Genomic DNA, 19409 nt, shown 5'->3' with positions numbered 1-19409 from the left:
TCTATTTCATCGATATTGATTTGATTTACTTCTACCATAAATTTTATATTATTACCGCATTTTATAGTATTTTTCCTGGAGATTTTTAGTAGCCGTACACGCGCGCTCCCTATTAAATCCTCCGTGTCAAATAACTTCAAGTCTTATCTTTTCTTCTTTCTATATATACATGTCATTTTAAATTATGCAGATTCTTATCATCCAATTTAAACGAATCGGTAAATTACTTGATCGTTGGGAAGTAATTTCTTTCAACGTATCATTTCTTATAAGTTGATTTGAGTTGTTCAAATTATTTTTTCAAACATAATAATTTTTATTAATTAATTTATCATTTCAGATCTGTAAATAAGTAAGTATATTTTTTTAATCTAAATTCATGCACGATGCAATGTAATAAATAAATTTTAATTATGAAATATCAGTGTTATTTAAGATATATATTATGGAGCTAATTTGCATGTTTCTTTATTCTTATATTTTTATAACATCGTTAAGTTTGTTATTATATTTTATTTGTATGTATATATATTAACGCTTGTAGAATACTAAATGTTTATAAAATTGTTTAACTTAAATAATTATAAATGCAAGTTCATTTTTTTTTCATTCATACATTACGTGCTTCATTTATTTATTACATTATAAAAAATAAAAAAAATAAATATATATATATAAGTGGAGAAATAAAAAGTAAGAGCTTAAACCGGTTAATAATTTGTATTTAAATCAGCATAGATTTAAATTTAATTTATTATAATGTACTGTCTTGTTGCTTTTAAGTTCGTGACTCTGGGTTCGCTGAGCCGTACCCAGTTCGGCGGGCAACTACCTCCCAACTGTGTTGTCCACTCTTCCGGTGCACTGATCTTAATTCAAGGTCATCACGGATCCGCTTGCTTCTTACTGGACCATTAGTCACTGTCAACAACTGGTTTAAAAAATATATATAATAATGAAAATAAAAAAAAGATTGCACGTTTCAGTTCTTGCGAACAGTAAACTAAATATAGAACCGGCGTATTTATTCCAATTTTACTGTCTGTTATTGATAAGTTACATCCTTATTAAATATTAATCCATTAAGTTATATCCCTTTGTTTCAAAAAAAAAAAAAATTATTACGCACTATTATTTAAAAAAAATATGTTTGTATTTTTGACGGAAAATGAAACTTCTTTATATAAATATCTAATTTTAATTTCCGTTTACGTATTTCCTTTTTAATACAACTCATAATTATGAATACAATGCAGCTACCAGCTTAACAAAACATCTAATTCATCCGGTTCATAAATTTATTTTATAAATACCAAAATTTTATAATTTTTAAAATGATTAAAATCTTTTTTAAAATTTATAAAAAATAAAAATGAAAAAAACTGCGTAGTCTGCAAAAACATGTAATTATATTAATGTAATTTCAATGCAAAGAATGAGATACGTGAAGTTACTGAAATAAAACCTCTTAGTATTCAAAAACCACTTAAAAAAATAAAAATCTTAAACACTACATGCGCATTTCGGTTGTTAAACAACCATCATCAGTAGATACATAGGAATTAAAAAATAATACTTTAAGGAAACGTAAAATACATATTAACAATTAGTAAAAATAATTTTTAAAAATGGCTATAAAACTTTAAAAAGTATTTTACCGATGTTTACACATACACACACACACACTAGCATCCCCGACGCTGTCAAATTTTTTTTTATTTTATGTTCTTCACTGAAGTAACCGGAGGCAGGTGCAGCCAATAGCGTCGCACATATAATAACAATGATTGTATTGGTTGAGCCGCCGCGCTGTTCACTGTCGAACCCCTTAAAAAAATCGAGAATGGTTTTTAGATATTTATCTTAAGAATATTTGCAAGCCCAAATCTAATGAATATCTCGTTTTGTATAGTCTGAAATGGGGAAAATTTTCAATCATTGTTTAAAATTTTTTTACCTCTCTTCACCCCTTTTAAGGTCGAATTTCAAAAAATAATTTACAAATTGATTTCTAGATATTCACATGATGATTACACACGCCAAAAATCAAGTTGATATCTTCATTTGTTACAAAAAAAAAATGATGTAATATCCAAGCTCCTTTGGAAAATCCAAGCTGAAAGTGAACAGTTAGCTTAAATATAATCTAAATAATTGATGATAGAAATAAACATTTGTCATAAACTAATATTTTAAGTAATATCCATTGTAAGCAAAAATATAGTCGGGAGACCTTTAATATATTAACAATAATTTTACGGCTGAATAAAGATAGGGAACCAAAAAGTAATATTTTAGAATTTTCTGTTATTTTTTTTTCATAACGTAAATACCTTGTTCAATTCTTAAAAAAAAATATTTTTCATAGGAAATATTTCTAGTAAGGTAATATTTCTGTCTGTTTTTTTTTTTGTGATAACGTTTAATCTACCTGTATTAGAAAGTGAGAAAAGCCCGTGGTGGCCAGTTCGGTCGGGGAGTTGAAGTAGTTTACTATATATTTAAGCTTGCTGTTCTCTTTTGACATATTTAAAGCCTTTTTGCATTATTTTTCGCTTAACAATTATGTTTATAAACATCGGTAAAAATACTTTTTATAATGATTTATAAATATTTTATTTATTGCTAATAGTTAATTTTTTATTTGTATATTTTACGTTATGTTTGTGAATTTACATTTACTTATTTCTTCTTTACATCTACTGATGATAATTGTTTAACAAAAGAAATCCACATCTATTGGAGATTACCATTATCCATTACATAGAGCAAAATAAAATTCACTTATTTTTCCTTTTGTACTGCTCTATACATGAGTGTTTATTGCCATTTCAAATTCTCGGGTCTCAAAGCCAGACTTTTTCTTTCTTTCTTTCTTTACTTAGCTATATATGAAGTTATTTTCTACCGATCGGAGACTGTAATTTGTTTTGTATCTGAACGTTGCTGGTACTTTTACCGTTTCCTTTAGTTATAAGTAAGAAACTTATTGGTGTTGGGTTTTAAATTATAATAGTAATAATAATAGCGATAATTAAAATTATTTTATAAAATAAAAAGTAATCGACTCGGTTACTGCTGCAGTTCACCCTTTTGCTGTACTTTTCTTAGTACTTTCATACTCTTAACTAGATCGTCATCGAGATAGTTTACTAATTTATTAATTTTGTAACATATCTAATTAACTTTTACGCACAGTGAAATGTTAGTTTATGCATGCCGATGCTAAGCTTTTAGTGGGACTTTATTGGTGTTGGATTTTAAATGTGACGAAAATGGTTGAAAGCTGGTGTGACCCGTAGGTCACCTCCACGTACTAGACGTTCATCGGCCTCCAGTATCGGCAGCAACGGAGGCGGATGCAGTTTGGCTCCTTATCAGAGGACCCGAAGCCGTTCTCCTTCTTCGAGACATGGATTCGGTGGCGGTTCGTTGGACAGAGAAAGAAGCATCAGTCCCGGGCCTACAATGACCACGCTGTCCCCGCGACGAGTTTCTTCTGTTTCTGGACACCGAAGCTCCGTAGATCGCAGCCGTAGCCCGAGCGCTTCACCGACTCCCAGACGCACTCGTGCTACTGCCCCTTCACCGGGACGCTACGACTCCATCGATATAAACCCGAGAAATAGGTATTAATTAACTGTAGTTTTATTAGAAGTAACATTATTCTGGGTTTAAAAACTATTACAGTACCTTCCTCTTAAAAATATCTCTCAAAATATCCGATACGGTTCGGTCATCTATTTTAAGTTTCCTCATCTCCATATTATATTTATATTAATAAATAAATGATATTATCTTTTCAAAAACCTATTAGAAAATAAATTGATACATAATCACATCGTTGAGAACTTTTTATGTACCTCTGTTAAAATGATTTCTGCTGTCAAGGCCGTGAACCGTACTATTCGTCTGACCGACATTAAGATAATGTAGGTCACAAAGGAAATTATTCTAAAGACGCCAATTGATATTTTAACTCTGTATTATTTTTTTAATGCTGTTCTGAACGGTCTCATTTTAAGCTATATCAGAGGATCGCTTTCAGCCTTCCTCTGAGGCCTAGTCTTTATCAGAAGTTTTAGTTTTTTAGAACCGTAAGTAATTTCTTGTATCTCCACTTCAATCTTCATATACCGTTTTTTTGTCGTGAACGGATTTTTAACCTGGATTTTTGCAAAGTTTTGTATTAATTAAGCTGGACATATAACACTTTATTTGTTACTGGACCCGCCCTTTGTAGATCTTCCTTCATAGTCTTTAACTCCATAGCGACTGAGAATTGCTTGTGCTGCCGCCTTCACAGATAACAAGGACTAGGACCATAATCTCTCCGATCCTAATCTGTTGCATTATTTCCACTAATAAGAGTAGAAGAGGCGCAGTTGAACCTTTTTCCATTTGAACTATAATATACATTATTTAATGGTAAATGTCTAATGAATGTCATTTATCTAACTGTTACATTCTTATTTAATTACGTAGACTTTAAAGTAAGTTATATATGTTTTTTTATATGTCATTATGGAATTCAGTTGTTCATAGGTATTACTTACAAACCATCCGTTATAAATTTATCCGTAATTAATTATACATGTGAGACAGATTACCTCGTCTAGTACGAGTAGATTATGGTACTCAAGGGATCGATGAGGCAACTACTACTGTATCTGACCGTACTTTACTTTCCTCCATCGATGACAGTTCTCATCAAAAATTGGTATGTTTGGTAGTCAGCTGTAAAGCCTACTTTAACCATACAATTTCTGGATTAAAAATTTAGAATAGAAATTTTGAAGGCGCTTAGTCGAAGTTAAAAGACTGTTTAGCAGTCGTTTTTATGCAGTTAACTTTTTTCTTTTTTTTTTAATAATTATTGTTTTTTATTAAAACAGTCAAATTACGAAACAATTTATTTAAATTACTACGTAAACATCACATTTCATATCGATTCATTTACTCGAATTAAAAAATATCACTTACATATTTTAATTAGGGCCGTATTTAGATCTCTTTTTTTTAAAAAAAGAGTCAAAAAATTATGTCGTAGTAAGAAAGCTTACATGGGCCTTTTCTAATATAAGTTATTCTTAATATTTTTGCCTTGTAAATCCGGAATTTACTTGTCGGCGTAAAATTTTGTGGAATAAAGTATATTTAATTTTTATTCCAAATTAAGAGGAGATATATATATAATTACAACATTCATAAACAGCCTCCTTGGATACGTCATTGATTTAATTTAATTTATTATTCTTTAACAGAATTAATTTACAATTAATCAGATGTTAATCGCGTTATATCTCCACCGATGAGTTGCAAGATTAATAATTCGATTCTTAATAGCAGTAATACAGGTTCTATTCTATTCCCCGTTCTTTTTTTTCTTTTTTTTAATACCTCTTTTACCGGTACCAAATTTATTTCATTACTTAAATTTGTCTTCAATAAAACTACTCCTTTAGATAATTTTTAACCTAACAGGAATTTACCGTCCGTGTGAATGGCATAATAAATTTCTTTAAAATGTACAGTATTTACGTAAAATTTACCCTATTAGCTTCCTAATAAATAATTCTTACCCATCATATGAGCCCAGTTTGGGCGTATTACGATTAACAGTTACCCGGTTTCGGCTGTTTTCCAAATAGTAGCTATTTATTTATTTTTATTTTTTTAATATTTATTTTTAAAAAAGGTTGTCTATTTTTACTGGTTTATTTTTAAAAATTAAAAAATAACTGGTTTATTCTTTTCCACGATCTGAAAACGTGTGGTATTCTGTTATTAAAAATAAGAAAATCTTTTACAGGAACCGGTATGTTAAATACTGTTGAGAGGGAAAAGTACTGCGGCTAGATATTACGGTTTTACTACATGCTCTCTTGTTCTGGAATGTTGCTTATAAAACATTATCCCGGGAAATCATTTTCTTACGAAGGTACTATACTACAACACCCGCACTGACGCAAAATATTTATTCTCGTTTACGCTTAGAGTTATCTATTTATCCGCTTCTTAATAATAGTTTGTTTTAATTACTGTACACGTTTTCTTATTTAGCTTTTAAAACAGGAATATACAGATTTATTTTTTTAATTTTTAAAATAATAGTCAAAATATATAATAGTCAAATACTAAAATTATAATTTCATAGATTAACAGAAAACGTTTGAAAAATGAAATAAGACGACACTCTACTTACTAAGAATTTACTTTCCTGAATAAGGCAAGATCTGTATTCAGGAAACAATGAAGATTAATTAGTTGAATATTTTTTCTGTGTAAGAAAAAATATAATTGAAAGAAATATGAATAATTATTTTAAATTTATATTAATAATCCAATTAAACTGAGCATTCTTTTTCCCATGATTATTTCAGTTTTTTTTGTGTTTGTTTATTTATTCTTGAAATGTTATAGAAAATACAAAACGCATTACGTCAACCGAGAACAGAATGGTTCAGTTGCGAATGAGTAATTGAACCTAAGGATCTAAAATTTGTTCAACATTAAAGTTAAATGCTTCAAAAATGAGTTAACTCATCTCTTCAAATCATAGATAAGCGTGCCTTTATAGCAGTTTGACAGTGTGCTATAACATTATATTTTCGATCTACTGATACATGTGTTGTGTGTGTGTGTGTGTGTGTGTGTGTGTGTGTGTGTGTGTGTGTGTGTGTGTATGTGTTTATGCGCCCGTGCTGCTATTACTACAATATTATTTTTGTTGTAGTTCAGTTGCGTCGTCGCTTCACGTTTATTTTGATAATTTTTCAGTAATGGCTTATTCACTACCTCTATTTCAGTAGTGCAGTAATATTTGCAGCAAATTTATTATTATATAAGTTTCAGGTTTAAATTACAGACAATGATTCTGCTTTAGGCGATCAGCTAGATTGTAATAAATATTAATGCATGATTTAATACAGTTTAATAATTTTGGCATGCGCAAGTAACAATTAATTTTTTATTAGTTATAATTTATTCTGTTTGTATCTTAAACGGATAATCTGATAAATTATTTGAAATTTTTAATTAATTTTTAAAAATTAAAACTTTTCTGTTTGTTTAACCACTTTAATAAATTATTTTATTAATTTTTAATAAAAAAATTATGTCAATATTAGAAGCTGTATTTTATATTAAAATTTTGCATTATACCTTGAATTATCCATAATCAAGGTTTAACTTGGTAAATAAAGTACATTGAACACATGTAAAAGTAATTCTTCAATACCAACCATCTTCAAAACTGTAGGTTTTGGTATTAAGAAGTTGGAAATTTTCTTGTTTAATAATAAAATTTTTTTTTTAATGAGGTTTGTTTAAGTTTGTATATAATGCTAAAAAATGAACACATAAAAAGGAAATTAAAAAAGAATGGATATTAAAAAAATTAAAGTAATCACCTAGAAGAAAATTGAAAATATATTAATGAATAGAAATAGAAAAGAAAGGTAAAAACAAAATGGAATAGTAGAATAATTGTAGAAAAATTTCTAAAAAAAATCAGTTCCAGGGTCATTTACAAAATTAATTTCACATTAAAGAAAATTAGAGTCGGAACCGTTCTAAGCAAGACAAAAAGAAATAAGAAAACTGCAACTGATGACAGAAGTTAATATGAAAACCAAATGACGGTAGAGAACAGAAAAAAGAAATAAAACTGTTGCTGTAAATGCGTCAGAAGAGCGGATTTCCGGTTTTAGTTAACCTTGAAAACCCAAAAACCCAGTTTTTTCCTCTAACTTCGGTTCCTCTGAACCGATTTGCTTGAAAGTCAATAGTGCTCTATTCCCAATGTAGTTACATCACCCCACCGAGTTTTGTCAAATAGGTTAAGATTTGCGTTCGTTAGAGCGGACGAAAAATCTTACATATACATATGAGTAGTGTTCAGGAGACTCCAAAACTTAAAGAAAAGCTGGTCCCCCCCCCCCCGACACCCCTTATTGTTTAAGTATTTAAGTTTCTCCGTTATTTTGATATCAAAACTTAATCATAGAAGATATATATTGGCATATAATTACACATTTAATATATTATATATTATCATTTATTTGAATATTACCTATGACAGTATTAATAAAAGTATTTTGTATGCTTCACCAGTACTGCATAGGCTTTGTATAGAACAGTTGATAAGCATCAAACCAGTCTACCTCTGAAAATGCTTATTTTCAAGAGAAAAACATTGTACCCAAAAAAACCCGATTTTGGCTCTAACTCCGTCCGGTTCCTGTGAACTGATTCGCTTGAAAATCAATATAGCTCTATTATCAATAGGTTGTATCATTCCACCAAGTTTCGTCAAAAACGATTAAGATTTGCGTACGATAGAGCGGACGAAAAACTCTTATACAGACATATGTATATAAACATGACTGACGCAGTAGCGATTTCCAAATTCTCTCGAAACCCGCAAAAAAATGCTCTTCAATTGAAATGAAAAGAAGAAACGTTGTCGTCTATTGGGTGTCTATACAATTCATGGAGAGAGGCAAAACGGAGCTCTCTTGACAAAGCTTGCGGGAGGAAGTGAGTGATTTTTTACCGAGTTGTAATTTAATGAAGTTCAGCCGATAATACTGGTAACTTTATAAAAGTATGATAGAAACTAGTATTTTGATTCTTAATCTCTGAGTAGAGTAGAAGAGTTAAGAAGTGACGGAGACTGGTTGATCTCATATTTTTTCGCGATGGCTTCTCTTTTTTATCCTGAGTGGGTGAACACGTTTACAAAATACTATTATTGAATGTATTTTTTGTCATACCGTTGAAGTTATTCGATGAACTAACTAAAAAAACGTTATTCATAAAGGTTTGTATAATAAATCTTATTCCTTTAGCTTAAATTTACTCTTGCCGTCGCTTCAATGGAACAAGATTACGATTTGAAATAAGTTTTCAAATCTCATTACACTGAAAAGATTATCTTTAAAATATCATTGGTTAAGAAAGATTTTAATAAAATATTAATTCTGATAACAATACATTTATTCAATTTCCAACATGTTAACCTTAGTTTAAATTTATATTTTACACCTCATTAGTACAACTTTTAATTAAACGAATAAACACGAGTGCAACTCTTAATACATCCCACCTTTAAACCACTTGTTGCTGTAAGATTATGGCATATCTCCAGTAACGTTTCCCACCGCTTCAGTAGTTGCGACACGAAAGAAGAAATATAATTAATAAATCTTCAGATTTATGGATAATATATTGCGAACTGTTTCTTTGTTATTTATTTTTTTAATGACTTTTTCAATGATAAATTTTATTCTGTTTATTTTTTATTTATCTTTTTAGTTGTCTACAATTTTATTTACTTTCATTTGTGTAAATAATAGCTAAACTTAATTACGGATTAGAATATTTTTTAGTTAGGATCATTTATATGCAAACATTCATTACAAACGTAAATTTTATATATTACTTGTATTTTTATGACGTATTTATGGTGTTACTTACTTGTAGTTTGCCTGTTTTATTTTTCTGAAAACTTAATCGTTTATATTGTTTTGTTATAGTATTTTACTAACACATGTATTCTTCAGTAGATCGAGATCACCTACTCCGAGGCGAGATCTTCGGCCCTCATCGCGCGCTAGCTCAAAACACCGATCGCGTTCTACGACTCCGATGAGGGAACCAGAGCCCACTGTTCAGCCTGTGACCCTGAATAACTCGGAGAATTCTTTCAAGGAGGAGTTATTAAGAGTATCTAAAGAAAGGAGCGCATCGTTGACTGTACCGCCAGAGTTCAACGAATCGTCTTCCGGTAAGCAAGAACATCATACAGAAAGTTGGCGCACACTGGGTGATGATGAAAGCGGTGTAGATACGTCTCCGGCACATAAAGTTTCTGAAAATCTACCTAATATCACACGTCTAAGCGTATCTGCACCTCGTAGAAGTCCTACGCCCGTAACTGAAATTACATCCGGTGTCGATACGACACCTTCGCGTAAAGTATCAGATAATTTTGAGTTACCTGATCCGCAGTACGTTAGAAGGATAGTAAAATACGGTAGCGCTGCTGCGTTGGACTCGCTCGGTTCTGATCCTCAAACTAACAACGACAGTGGTTCGGAGGTTTCCGATGAGGGCTATAGAAGCTTGGGAATCGTAAACACAACACCAGTTACCACACCGGCTTCTGCTCCTGTCACTGCACCGAGTAATTCCTTATCAGCCGGCAACACCCCGCACGGTATGTTCATGTTGAGTAATATTTTTGTAGATTTTTATTTTTATAATTATGCAAGCATTTCATGTGATAATTTACTGATTTTTAGTGATCTGATTCAAATTGGGATCAGCAACAATTCAAGAAATATTAATATAGGCCGGAAGTAGTGCCAGAAAACGGTTGAGTATAACATTACCTTCTTTTGCTAACCGTGGTCGGTCTCGAGTGTATGTAGTTACAAAAAATATTTTAGAATTCTCCGGATTATCATATAACCATTTATCCCCCTCGTCGCGTCCCACGTCGGTTTGGGATTAATCTTTCAAATTCTGAACGCTAATATTCTATTATCTTTATTTATCCTCCATTTCACATTAAAATCCTCATATCGTTTTCCTACATCCGATCGGTAGCCGTCCCTTCCTCTCTATCTCCCCTTATTTCCAGAAATTACTTATTTATATGGTCTTTTTGTATATAGCAAGCCTAAATTATATAAAATTTCTGCGTTTTCGGTCATGTTACCCTGAAATTGCCTCTCCTATATTCGTTTCCTTTTTCCAGTTTCGTCATTCCTCCTATCCATCTCGGTACATGCATTTCGTATAGTTTCATTCTTTTTTTAGTCGTCCAGCACTCCGCCTAATTAATATTATTAAATAATAACGTTAAGTTAACCTCACACCGATAAAATTATTCAAAAGTAAAACTAGACGTCTACTAATTTTCTCACAATCATCGGTATATTTTCTTAAATATTTAACAAAAATGAACATTAATTTTTGAAAATGATGAAAGATATTTTTTAAAGTAATATTTTATATATTTTCTTAATTCGCGAAAGCCTAAAGCGCTCAAGGTCTTGTCGTTTTATTTGTCAGATTTTCATTTTTGCGTTCTTCGAAACGATCAAGAAGGATTAATTATAACAAACTTTTTTACGTTCCCAAAAAACGAGGATTAAAAGGATTTTCTATCTACAAAACTGGTAATTCACGATTTGACAGAATACTCAATCTGTCCTTTTTAATAGAATTAAATGTTGTGTTGTATTAAATCTGTTAATTAAACAATATCGTGATACTTAAAATTTCTTATGTTTTTCATTTCAGTCGTCGATTTTCAGATAATTTGTTTTATACGTGATTACGGATCTTTTAAAAGAATTTTTAGAACTCCTTTGCTGTCAATAATTTTTAACGATTTATCACTCAAACTGTCAAAAGTTTTTAATTAACCTTACAACTGATAAAATACTAAAATAACGAGAATATGATGCAATAAATACTAAACGTAAGCCAATTTTATCTTTAATGACAAAATACTCTTACGATTTTTTTTTACGTCTGCTATTAAAATGGTTTTAAAGCAAATATAAGAAACTTTTGAAACAATCTGAATAATTATAATATATTTAAATAATTTAGTTAAAGAAAGAAAATAAATGAGTTTGAATTTTCGTAATTTTTGTTTAAGAACCGTTGAAAGAATCAAATCGCGTACTAGATTAAAAGTCTTTTCCTTTTTTTGTAATTTTTTTATAAGACCCATTTAAATACGAAGAAACAAGTCATTTATATTGTTGTCTAAAAGTAAATGATCAAATTTCATATCATTTTGTGCACCGTTTCACTGATACAAAATAAACTGTTTTTTAAAGGCTAAAAAAAGTCGCATGTTGCGTATAAAAATAGTTTTGTCTGTGTAATAAACAATGTTATTCTAGTAATTTAAAAAATTTAGCCAGTTAAACTTAACTCATAAGTTTTACGTTGGTGGGCTGTAGAGAATGAGAGCTGTAAATGGATAAAGAAATGCCTTTAAAAAAATGTCTCGAAACATTTTTAGAATAAGTTTATTCTATTACCAAAGTATGATGATTACTGCCCAGTGATAAAAATATTAGTTTCTTGCTTATAAATATTCCCTACCTTATTAAAAAAAATTATCGCCGTGTTTACTCTGACGTGCACGTAATGACTTGTTTCTGCGTTGTGTACGGGGAAATGCCAGAATTAATACAAATATTTTGTTATATTTAACATCTTTTTAACCAACTTTAATGGATGGTTCTCAAAACGGGACCGTATTTATTGGTTTTTTATTTTATTTGTGTATTTATCTTGTAAGTTTTATACATCAGATTAACGGATTTCACTGATTATTTTCTTGTTTTGTAGAGAAAGTGCGCTGGTGGTCCCCTGTTGAAAGATTTTTTCCGTATAATTTAATTGGAAGATTTTTAAAAATAAATCGCATTGTTTACAAAGACAATTTGAAAATTTCTTTCTTTTTTTATTGTTGTGGCGTAATGATATATATAGTCGGTCGTAATTCAAATTATTACACGCAAAACTTTAAGGAAATTAAATGAAAAACCTAGAGTAAAAAATAATACATACTTCACAGTTATAAGAGCCTTAACTCAATCACAAGTTTCTCAAAAGCAGCATTCTTTTTTTGATATGAAAAAGGTATTACTTTTGTCGTCATCTTTGCTAAGTTTTCGTATGTTATAGTGCAACGGTATTAATGTCATTCATCACACATCAATTCAACAATAATTATGATTATTGTTTATATATATATATATATATATATATATATAAAATACTTTTTGAATTTGGGTATTTTGAATTCTGCAACGAATCGAAAATCACTTTAGTGCCAATTTCAAGAGTCGAAATTTAAAATAAAAATAAAAAAAACCATATTTTTTACTTTTTTAAGGTGGTTTCCTTCAAAGTTGATTTAATAACTCTTTAAATTTATTTTAATTTATATAATAATTTTTTTATAAAATTGTTTATAACAGTCAAAAAATTGGTTTTAAATTTTTTTAAGAGGTACCAAGGTTAAAATAATGGAGAAATCAGACATTCATTTTGTGAAGGTAGAGATAAAAGTTTATTTTTTGGAAACTTTTTAATAATTAGCTTAAACATCGTGCGTATAAAATAGGCCGTAAAAATGTTGTTTTTTTCACTATTTTGAATTGAACTATTAATCACCCATATGTAACTCTTCTTTAGATTTCTCGATAAAATAATAAGAAAAAAGAAAAGACTTTTATTTATTATGTGGTGTTGAATGTGATATCTCTAAACGATTTCCACTAATTTACGAATATACAAAAATTGCGTTGTGGAAATTAAGATTTAATCCAGGTTTTATATAATATTCATTTTCAATATCTGGAATTTGTTCTTATCCCTTGATAGAATTCACTAATTTTTTTTTTAATAAAATAATCTAATTATATGAATCTGATCACTAAATTTACATCGGCTGGTTTTAATGTGTTAGCCATGAAGATACTTATTTATAAATCAGCATTATTTTGTTTAGTAAATTATTTAGGAAATATTTTAGTTCAAAAAGGAGATTCCTACCGACTAATATAAAAAACGCGCTATACGGATTTTTTATGTTGTTTAAATTGTTATTTATAGCGATTTTTTTAATATTCAAAACAAAAGTTTTCTTTTAATATAACTTTTTTTATAATGTCCTCGGTCTTTTTCCTGTTAGTACAAACATTGCTACTCGACTCATATCTATACCAAAATAGCACTGGAATTTATATAAATAGATGGATGATCGTTTATTTACATTATGTGCCAGTAAGGCACATTATTTTTAAATAAAAATGTAATTACAAATATTTCGCACCAGAGTAGATGACGCATAGCAATTTTCGTTAGAAAGTGATTAGCTGGCTAATGTTTTATGAGCAGTAGCGCGTAATAACAGTTGATAGGGTGTAATTGTTACAGTGCCTTCCTCAATGCAGCAATTAATTTGTAATGTTTTCCAAATACCATTTTGTCCGCTTCTTATTAATTCCATTTTATTATTTCTTGTTTTCTTATTCGCCTTATCAAAAGTAATATTATGATAATTACTTATTTTTAAAAATAACCATTCGTAACAGAAAAAGTTATTTTTGAAAAATTACCGTTAACTGACTTGGCCCAAAACTCTCTCAAATTGATTAAGAACAATGAGAAAAACGTAATAAATAGGGCATCCTTAAATTTGTTGTACCTTTAACACCACGGACATAGGTAGATTCGAGTTAATTGCCAAGAAAAGGTGCTTTACTTCAGTTATTTTTAAATTTTTTTGGATAAAAATTTTAGTAATGGGATGAAATTTTACCGGTTAGAAGAAATTTGAATGAGGCACAAAATAAGAACTTCCGCGATTTTTTATCGAAATTATGAATTAGGTTAATCCTCAGACTTATCGGCAAAATAATACGAGCAGGTTGTATAATTATTGATATAACTTTGTGTGGGTACCATTTTTTGTTTCTTTTTTAAAATCTTTTTTTTAAATTTAATTACGAGTAAAACAATTATTTTGTTTATGAAAATTTTTAAGTAATTTATTATTTAAATCATGATTAAACGCTTCAAAAATTGAATGAGAGAGTGATAAATTCTCTTTGAGAATTGGATTTAAAGAAAAATAATTTCAGATGTAAATCTGATACAAAACCATTGAAAATTTTCTGAAATATATGTATATAAACGCCCCTCCATTTTTTTAAATATTCTTTAATTTTTTCTAACTTTTTTATTGTTTCGACCTATCAACCTGAAATGTTTCGTATTACTTTTTTTCCTAAATGAGGCGTTGTCACGCGGAAAAAATATGAATAGAACTTATTTTCAATTAATTTTTATTCTTTAATATGATGTAAATTTAAGAAATTACACTGATAATTTAAGTTTGGATTTCTATCCTTTATCCTTTAAAAATCACTATAGTTTAACAGAGGGGGTCAGTACATATCATTTGGAATAGGTTTTGGTTTTTATTGAAAGCAAAAAGTGTCAGAATAGAAAAAAGGAACTTCCAGTAAATTGTAAGTCCCTTTTTTCCTGTTCCAACTATCGTGACATTTTTTGATATCTTTTACTGATGCCCCTTGAGTTAGGAAACTTAAATTAAAAATTTTTATTTAACTTTTTTTTTCATAGGTTCGCCGGTAAGGGTTCCTCGACCGGTTCGCAGTCGTTCAGTCGGCGGTCAAGACAGTCAGAGTTCCCCGTCGAGGCGTAATGCTCCTGCTAATCGTTCTGCTAGACATTCTCATTCGCATACCCCGATAATGCAACAGCACGGTCGAAACACGTGGAATAGCGGTAGCAGTAGGAAACAGCGTCCGACGATATCAGCGGATACATTTTGTCAACAAGTCGCTGATATTATGCAACAGTACGCCGCTATGATGCCTAGTCCAAGAAAGGATTCGAAACCAGATTCCGGTGTAACTACACGGATACCTGCTCCGGTTCATAGAACGTAGACGATATAAATATCGAGTTTTCATTTAAGTTACTGCATAAATAAAATAGTTCTGATGAATCCAGGCAAAATAATTTTAATCTATTAGAAGTGTCATTTAATTAATGGCGATATATAATAACGATAATTTACTTTTAATCAAGAAAGTGTATTAAAAGACAATGAACTTTTAATATTAAATAATTGTAACCGATGAGGAAAATTATTAATCATTAAATAACAATCAGTAGAAATATAGCATACAAGTAGAAGTTTAAAATAGCAATAAGTTGTCTGGTAATTTCAATTAATAACTATTTATATACGCAAATATAAATATATTTTGTATGGATTTAACATATTCCTCAATAATACAAATATATAATTTGAAATTCCATATCAGCAAAAAAAAAGTAAATAAATACATCAACGTTTTCTGTAAAATTTTATTTCAGTATTACCAAATACAGGTTGTCTTACTTTGATACATTATTATTAACATAATTTTTATTATTAAAAGACTTCTTTCAGTTATTATTCAGTAATGTATGTTCAACAACAGATAACTAGCTTTAAAAATTACATTTTAATCTGCATGGTTTTATTATTTTCATTATATATTATTTAATAATAAAAATATTTAATAATTGGTGCTGTGTGTGTATACATATATATAAACACACACACATACACGTACATAATTAAAATATTGTACAGTTGATTCTGTTGTACTACGTATACTAGTGGTAGTACCCAGATTTATCCAGATGGTAATCATGCACTACCACGATCTAATCATAGAAGTGATATACCCACAAAAAAAGTTTTTATGAAAAAGATAAATTTTAATAATTTTTGTTATACATAAATGAAATCTCTTGTTCGAAATGTTAAACAATTTTTTTTTAATCTGTTCCAAAATTTGTGCTCTTGAATTTTTTTTCACCAAGTTTTTATAAAAAAAAAACCCTGAGAGTAAACCTACAAATAATGTTTATTGTTTAAAAATAAAGTAGACTCATTTGAAATTTAGAAAAAAGCTTTTTTTTTACTTTATTTAATTGCTTTGTTTAAATGTAAATTTCTCAATATTAAATCCCCTTTCACCACCATGACTATTTTTCTGTTAAAAGGTAAAATATATTACTGTTATGCTTAAGATTAATTCCCTATTCTAGTTAGACCTATATTAAAATAGGTTTTCACTTTTATTGCTTGGTGGTAAGATAAAAATTAACCGATAGTAGGGATAATGGATCGATCTGAAACTTTGTTTTTAGTCATGCTAAGATGTGAAAAATGTACATCAAAATTCAGTTTTATATTAATTAAAAGACCATCAGATGATCAACAGTTAAATAGTTTACCGAGAATCTTCATAACGTTTGGAATCTAATCTCCATGATATGTGGAAGTCGGATGGCTATAGAGAGTTTAGGGGTATAAAGGAGCTCTTTGTCCCCTTAAGTTTTTTATTTTTCTTTGAAAGTAGATTATGTTTGTTAAAGTATAACACGCACATTTTTCCCTGTGTTAACCTGTCAGGTGGGTGGGTGGTTCAGATGTAGGGTTTACAGGAGTTTTCACTTATACCCAACTTTGTAATGTTCCCTTTCCTGGAAAAGTGCACAAAATTAGATCTTAGAGTTTAATGTATTAAATATTTTCTCATAGATTTCATATGTATTTATAGATTGTGTATTGACAAAACATAAAATTACATTATCTAGATTCAGCTTGCTATGAAAAACTATGTTGCTTGCTTTCTACTAAAAATTTGAGACAATAGAGTTTTCCATTAAGTCAATAATAACTTCAGAACATAATATCTGATTATAATAATTATTCGTAATAATAAATTAAATTTTTTAAATTTCATTCAAGGAAATATGTAATGTAATATTTATCTTATAATGAGTAATTTAGTAAATCAAAATGATGTCACTGCAAAAAAATGATGCTGTGTAGTACTACGTGCTCTCAGTTAAGCTATAATACTGTTCACCCGAGTATGAAGTTTTATACATATAAATTTATATCTAAAATGTTCCTAGAGTTTATCGGTAAAAGAATTATTTTCAGATCGGTCTTGTGGTTCCTGAATTATAATTGAATATCTTTACACACAGACAGACATTTTGATTTACGTTTTGAAAAACACTTAAGTTTTTTTGTTTTTATATAAATCATATATTAAATGAAAAATATATAAATTTTAACTAGATTGACAAAATGTACATGACTAATGTTATGCATAATTTAAATTAATATGAATATAAAATGTCTCTTTTAATATGAATTTATTATATTGTTTTTGTTTGTAAACATTTTGTGTAACTTTTTAGAATTGTATAATTTTATACATTTTAGAATGTTTAAATAGAAAACTGTGTTTGTTGCAATAACTAGATGTTTAAATGAGTAAATAGTATTTCATGAATTTGTATAAAATTTATCATTAGATTTTAAATGATACTTCATTATGAAGTATTTAAATTAATAGCAGAATGAATATTGGAAATTATTGTGTTATAAATTTTAAATTTGAAGCTAATTATTCATCTTGTATCTGTTGCATGTATTTTTTTTAAAGGAAGGAAAACAGTGTTTTATGTTAAATCATTTTTAATATATTATTGTATTTAATTATTATATTGATATATTAATAAATTGTATTGTATGGATGGCTTCAGCCAATTTAATAGTATGAGTGTGTTTGTGAGCATGTATGTACAGTATGTGTGTGCATATCTGTAATTAAATATTCTGATGAGTTTTTTTTTTTTAATTGCGTACTAAAAGAACTGTTATAATAGTTTATTCAGTGTTCTGAAATATTTAATTTTTTTTATCTTTTAAATAAAATTTATGAATTTAATAAATTAACTGTCTACGATCATAAATCTTATGTAGATGAATAACCTTGTATATTTTACAGAATTAATTACTTTTCAAATTCAGTGCAAAGATTATTATTATACATTACTCGGTCAATTTTCTGTGTAATAATTTTTTTTTTTACCGTTAGTTCAAACATATTGTAGACTTTAAAAATAATTTAATGTGATCCTGTATCTGATTTCTATATATTTTATGACTTTTCCATTATTAGTGTATTTTTTTTTTTTTTTTGATTTGAAACTATTAATGATTTTATTTTAAATTTTAGTATAAATATCAGTAAATAACTTCCCATTTATAACTTGAATAGGACTAATAAATTGTGTACTAAATTCTGTTATTCTTTTTATCGTTTTGTTTCTTTTAAAAGCTTGTTTACTTTTTAACTTCAAAAGTATTAAATAAACTATGTAATAAAGATTCAAAATTAATCTTATTTATTTTAGTTTTTTGGGGAATTTAAATCCTCAAAATAAATTACTCGTGTACTTGACAAGAATCTAATATTTACCACAATAGTTTTTCTTTCTTTCAGAACTCACTGTCCATGACTTTTGAATAAAACACATTCTTCAAATTATCATTCGTTGAAAAAAAATTAATATATTTTAATTGCCATTATTATACCACTTTATTTCTTAATATATATATATATATATTTTTTTTTATAAAATTTCCCAATTAATATTTGCTCTAGTACTGTTTTTAATTTTAAAATATACTATTATTTTTATCACCTAGATGCCTTACTCTTTATTTATATATATATATATATATATATATATATATATATATATATATATATATACATACACGTATATATTTTTTTACAGTAAACTGTCTTTAAGTTCTACTTGCTTTTCTGTCTCAATTCTTCAGTATTAAGTTCTTTAGAACTGATTTTTTTTTAATTACTATTGAAAATCTTTTCTTGTTCCATCTATGAATAACAATAACAGTACTTTAATAAATAGCAGATAAAAACTTACTACTAATCTGTCCTTTGTCCTTT

At 28.5% G+C, this 19409-nt stretch overlaps 1 protein-coding gene across 5 annotated transcripts in view; it reads left to right on the top strand.

Annotated features, from left to right (window-relative positions):
• LOC142323661 (GAS2-like protein pickled eggs) overlaps positions 1-19092 on the top strand; it is a 271769-nt gene extending 252677 nt beyond the window's left edge. Inside the window, exons 7-9 of one of the 5 annotated variants that reach the window (XM_075363711.1) lie at positions 3321-3629; positions 9567-10222; positions 15190-19092. In XM_075363711.1, coding sequence (XP_075219826.1) covers positions 3321-3629; positions 9567-10222; positions 15190-15518 — 1294 coding nt within the window. In that variant the 3' untranslated portion in view covers positions 15519-19092. Of the gene's footprint in view, positions 1-3302; positions 3630-9566; positions 10223-15189 lie in introns of all 5 variants that reach the window. The other 4 variants (XM_075363709.1, XM_075363708.1, XM_075363713.1 and 1 more) reach the window with 4 other exon arrangements.
• The last annotated feature ends 317 nt before the right edge of the window (positions 19093-19409 follow it).

The sequence above is a fragment of the Lycorma delicatula genome, chromosome 4 (assembly GCF_047948215.1).
Source record: "Lycorma delicatula isolate Av1 chromosome 4, ASM4794821v1, whole genome shotgun sequence".
Classification (NCBI taxonomy): Eukaryota; Metazoa; Arthropoda; class Insecta; order Hemiptera; family Fulgoridae; genus Lycorma; species Lycorma delicatula.
Note: the sequence above shows the minus strand (reverse complement) of the source record. Positions and strands in the feature narration are given on the sequence as shown.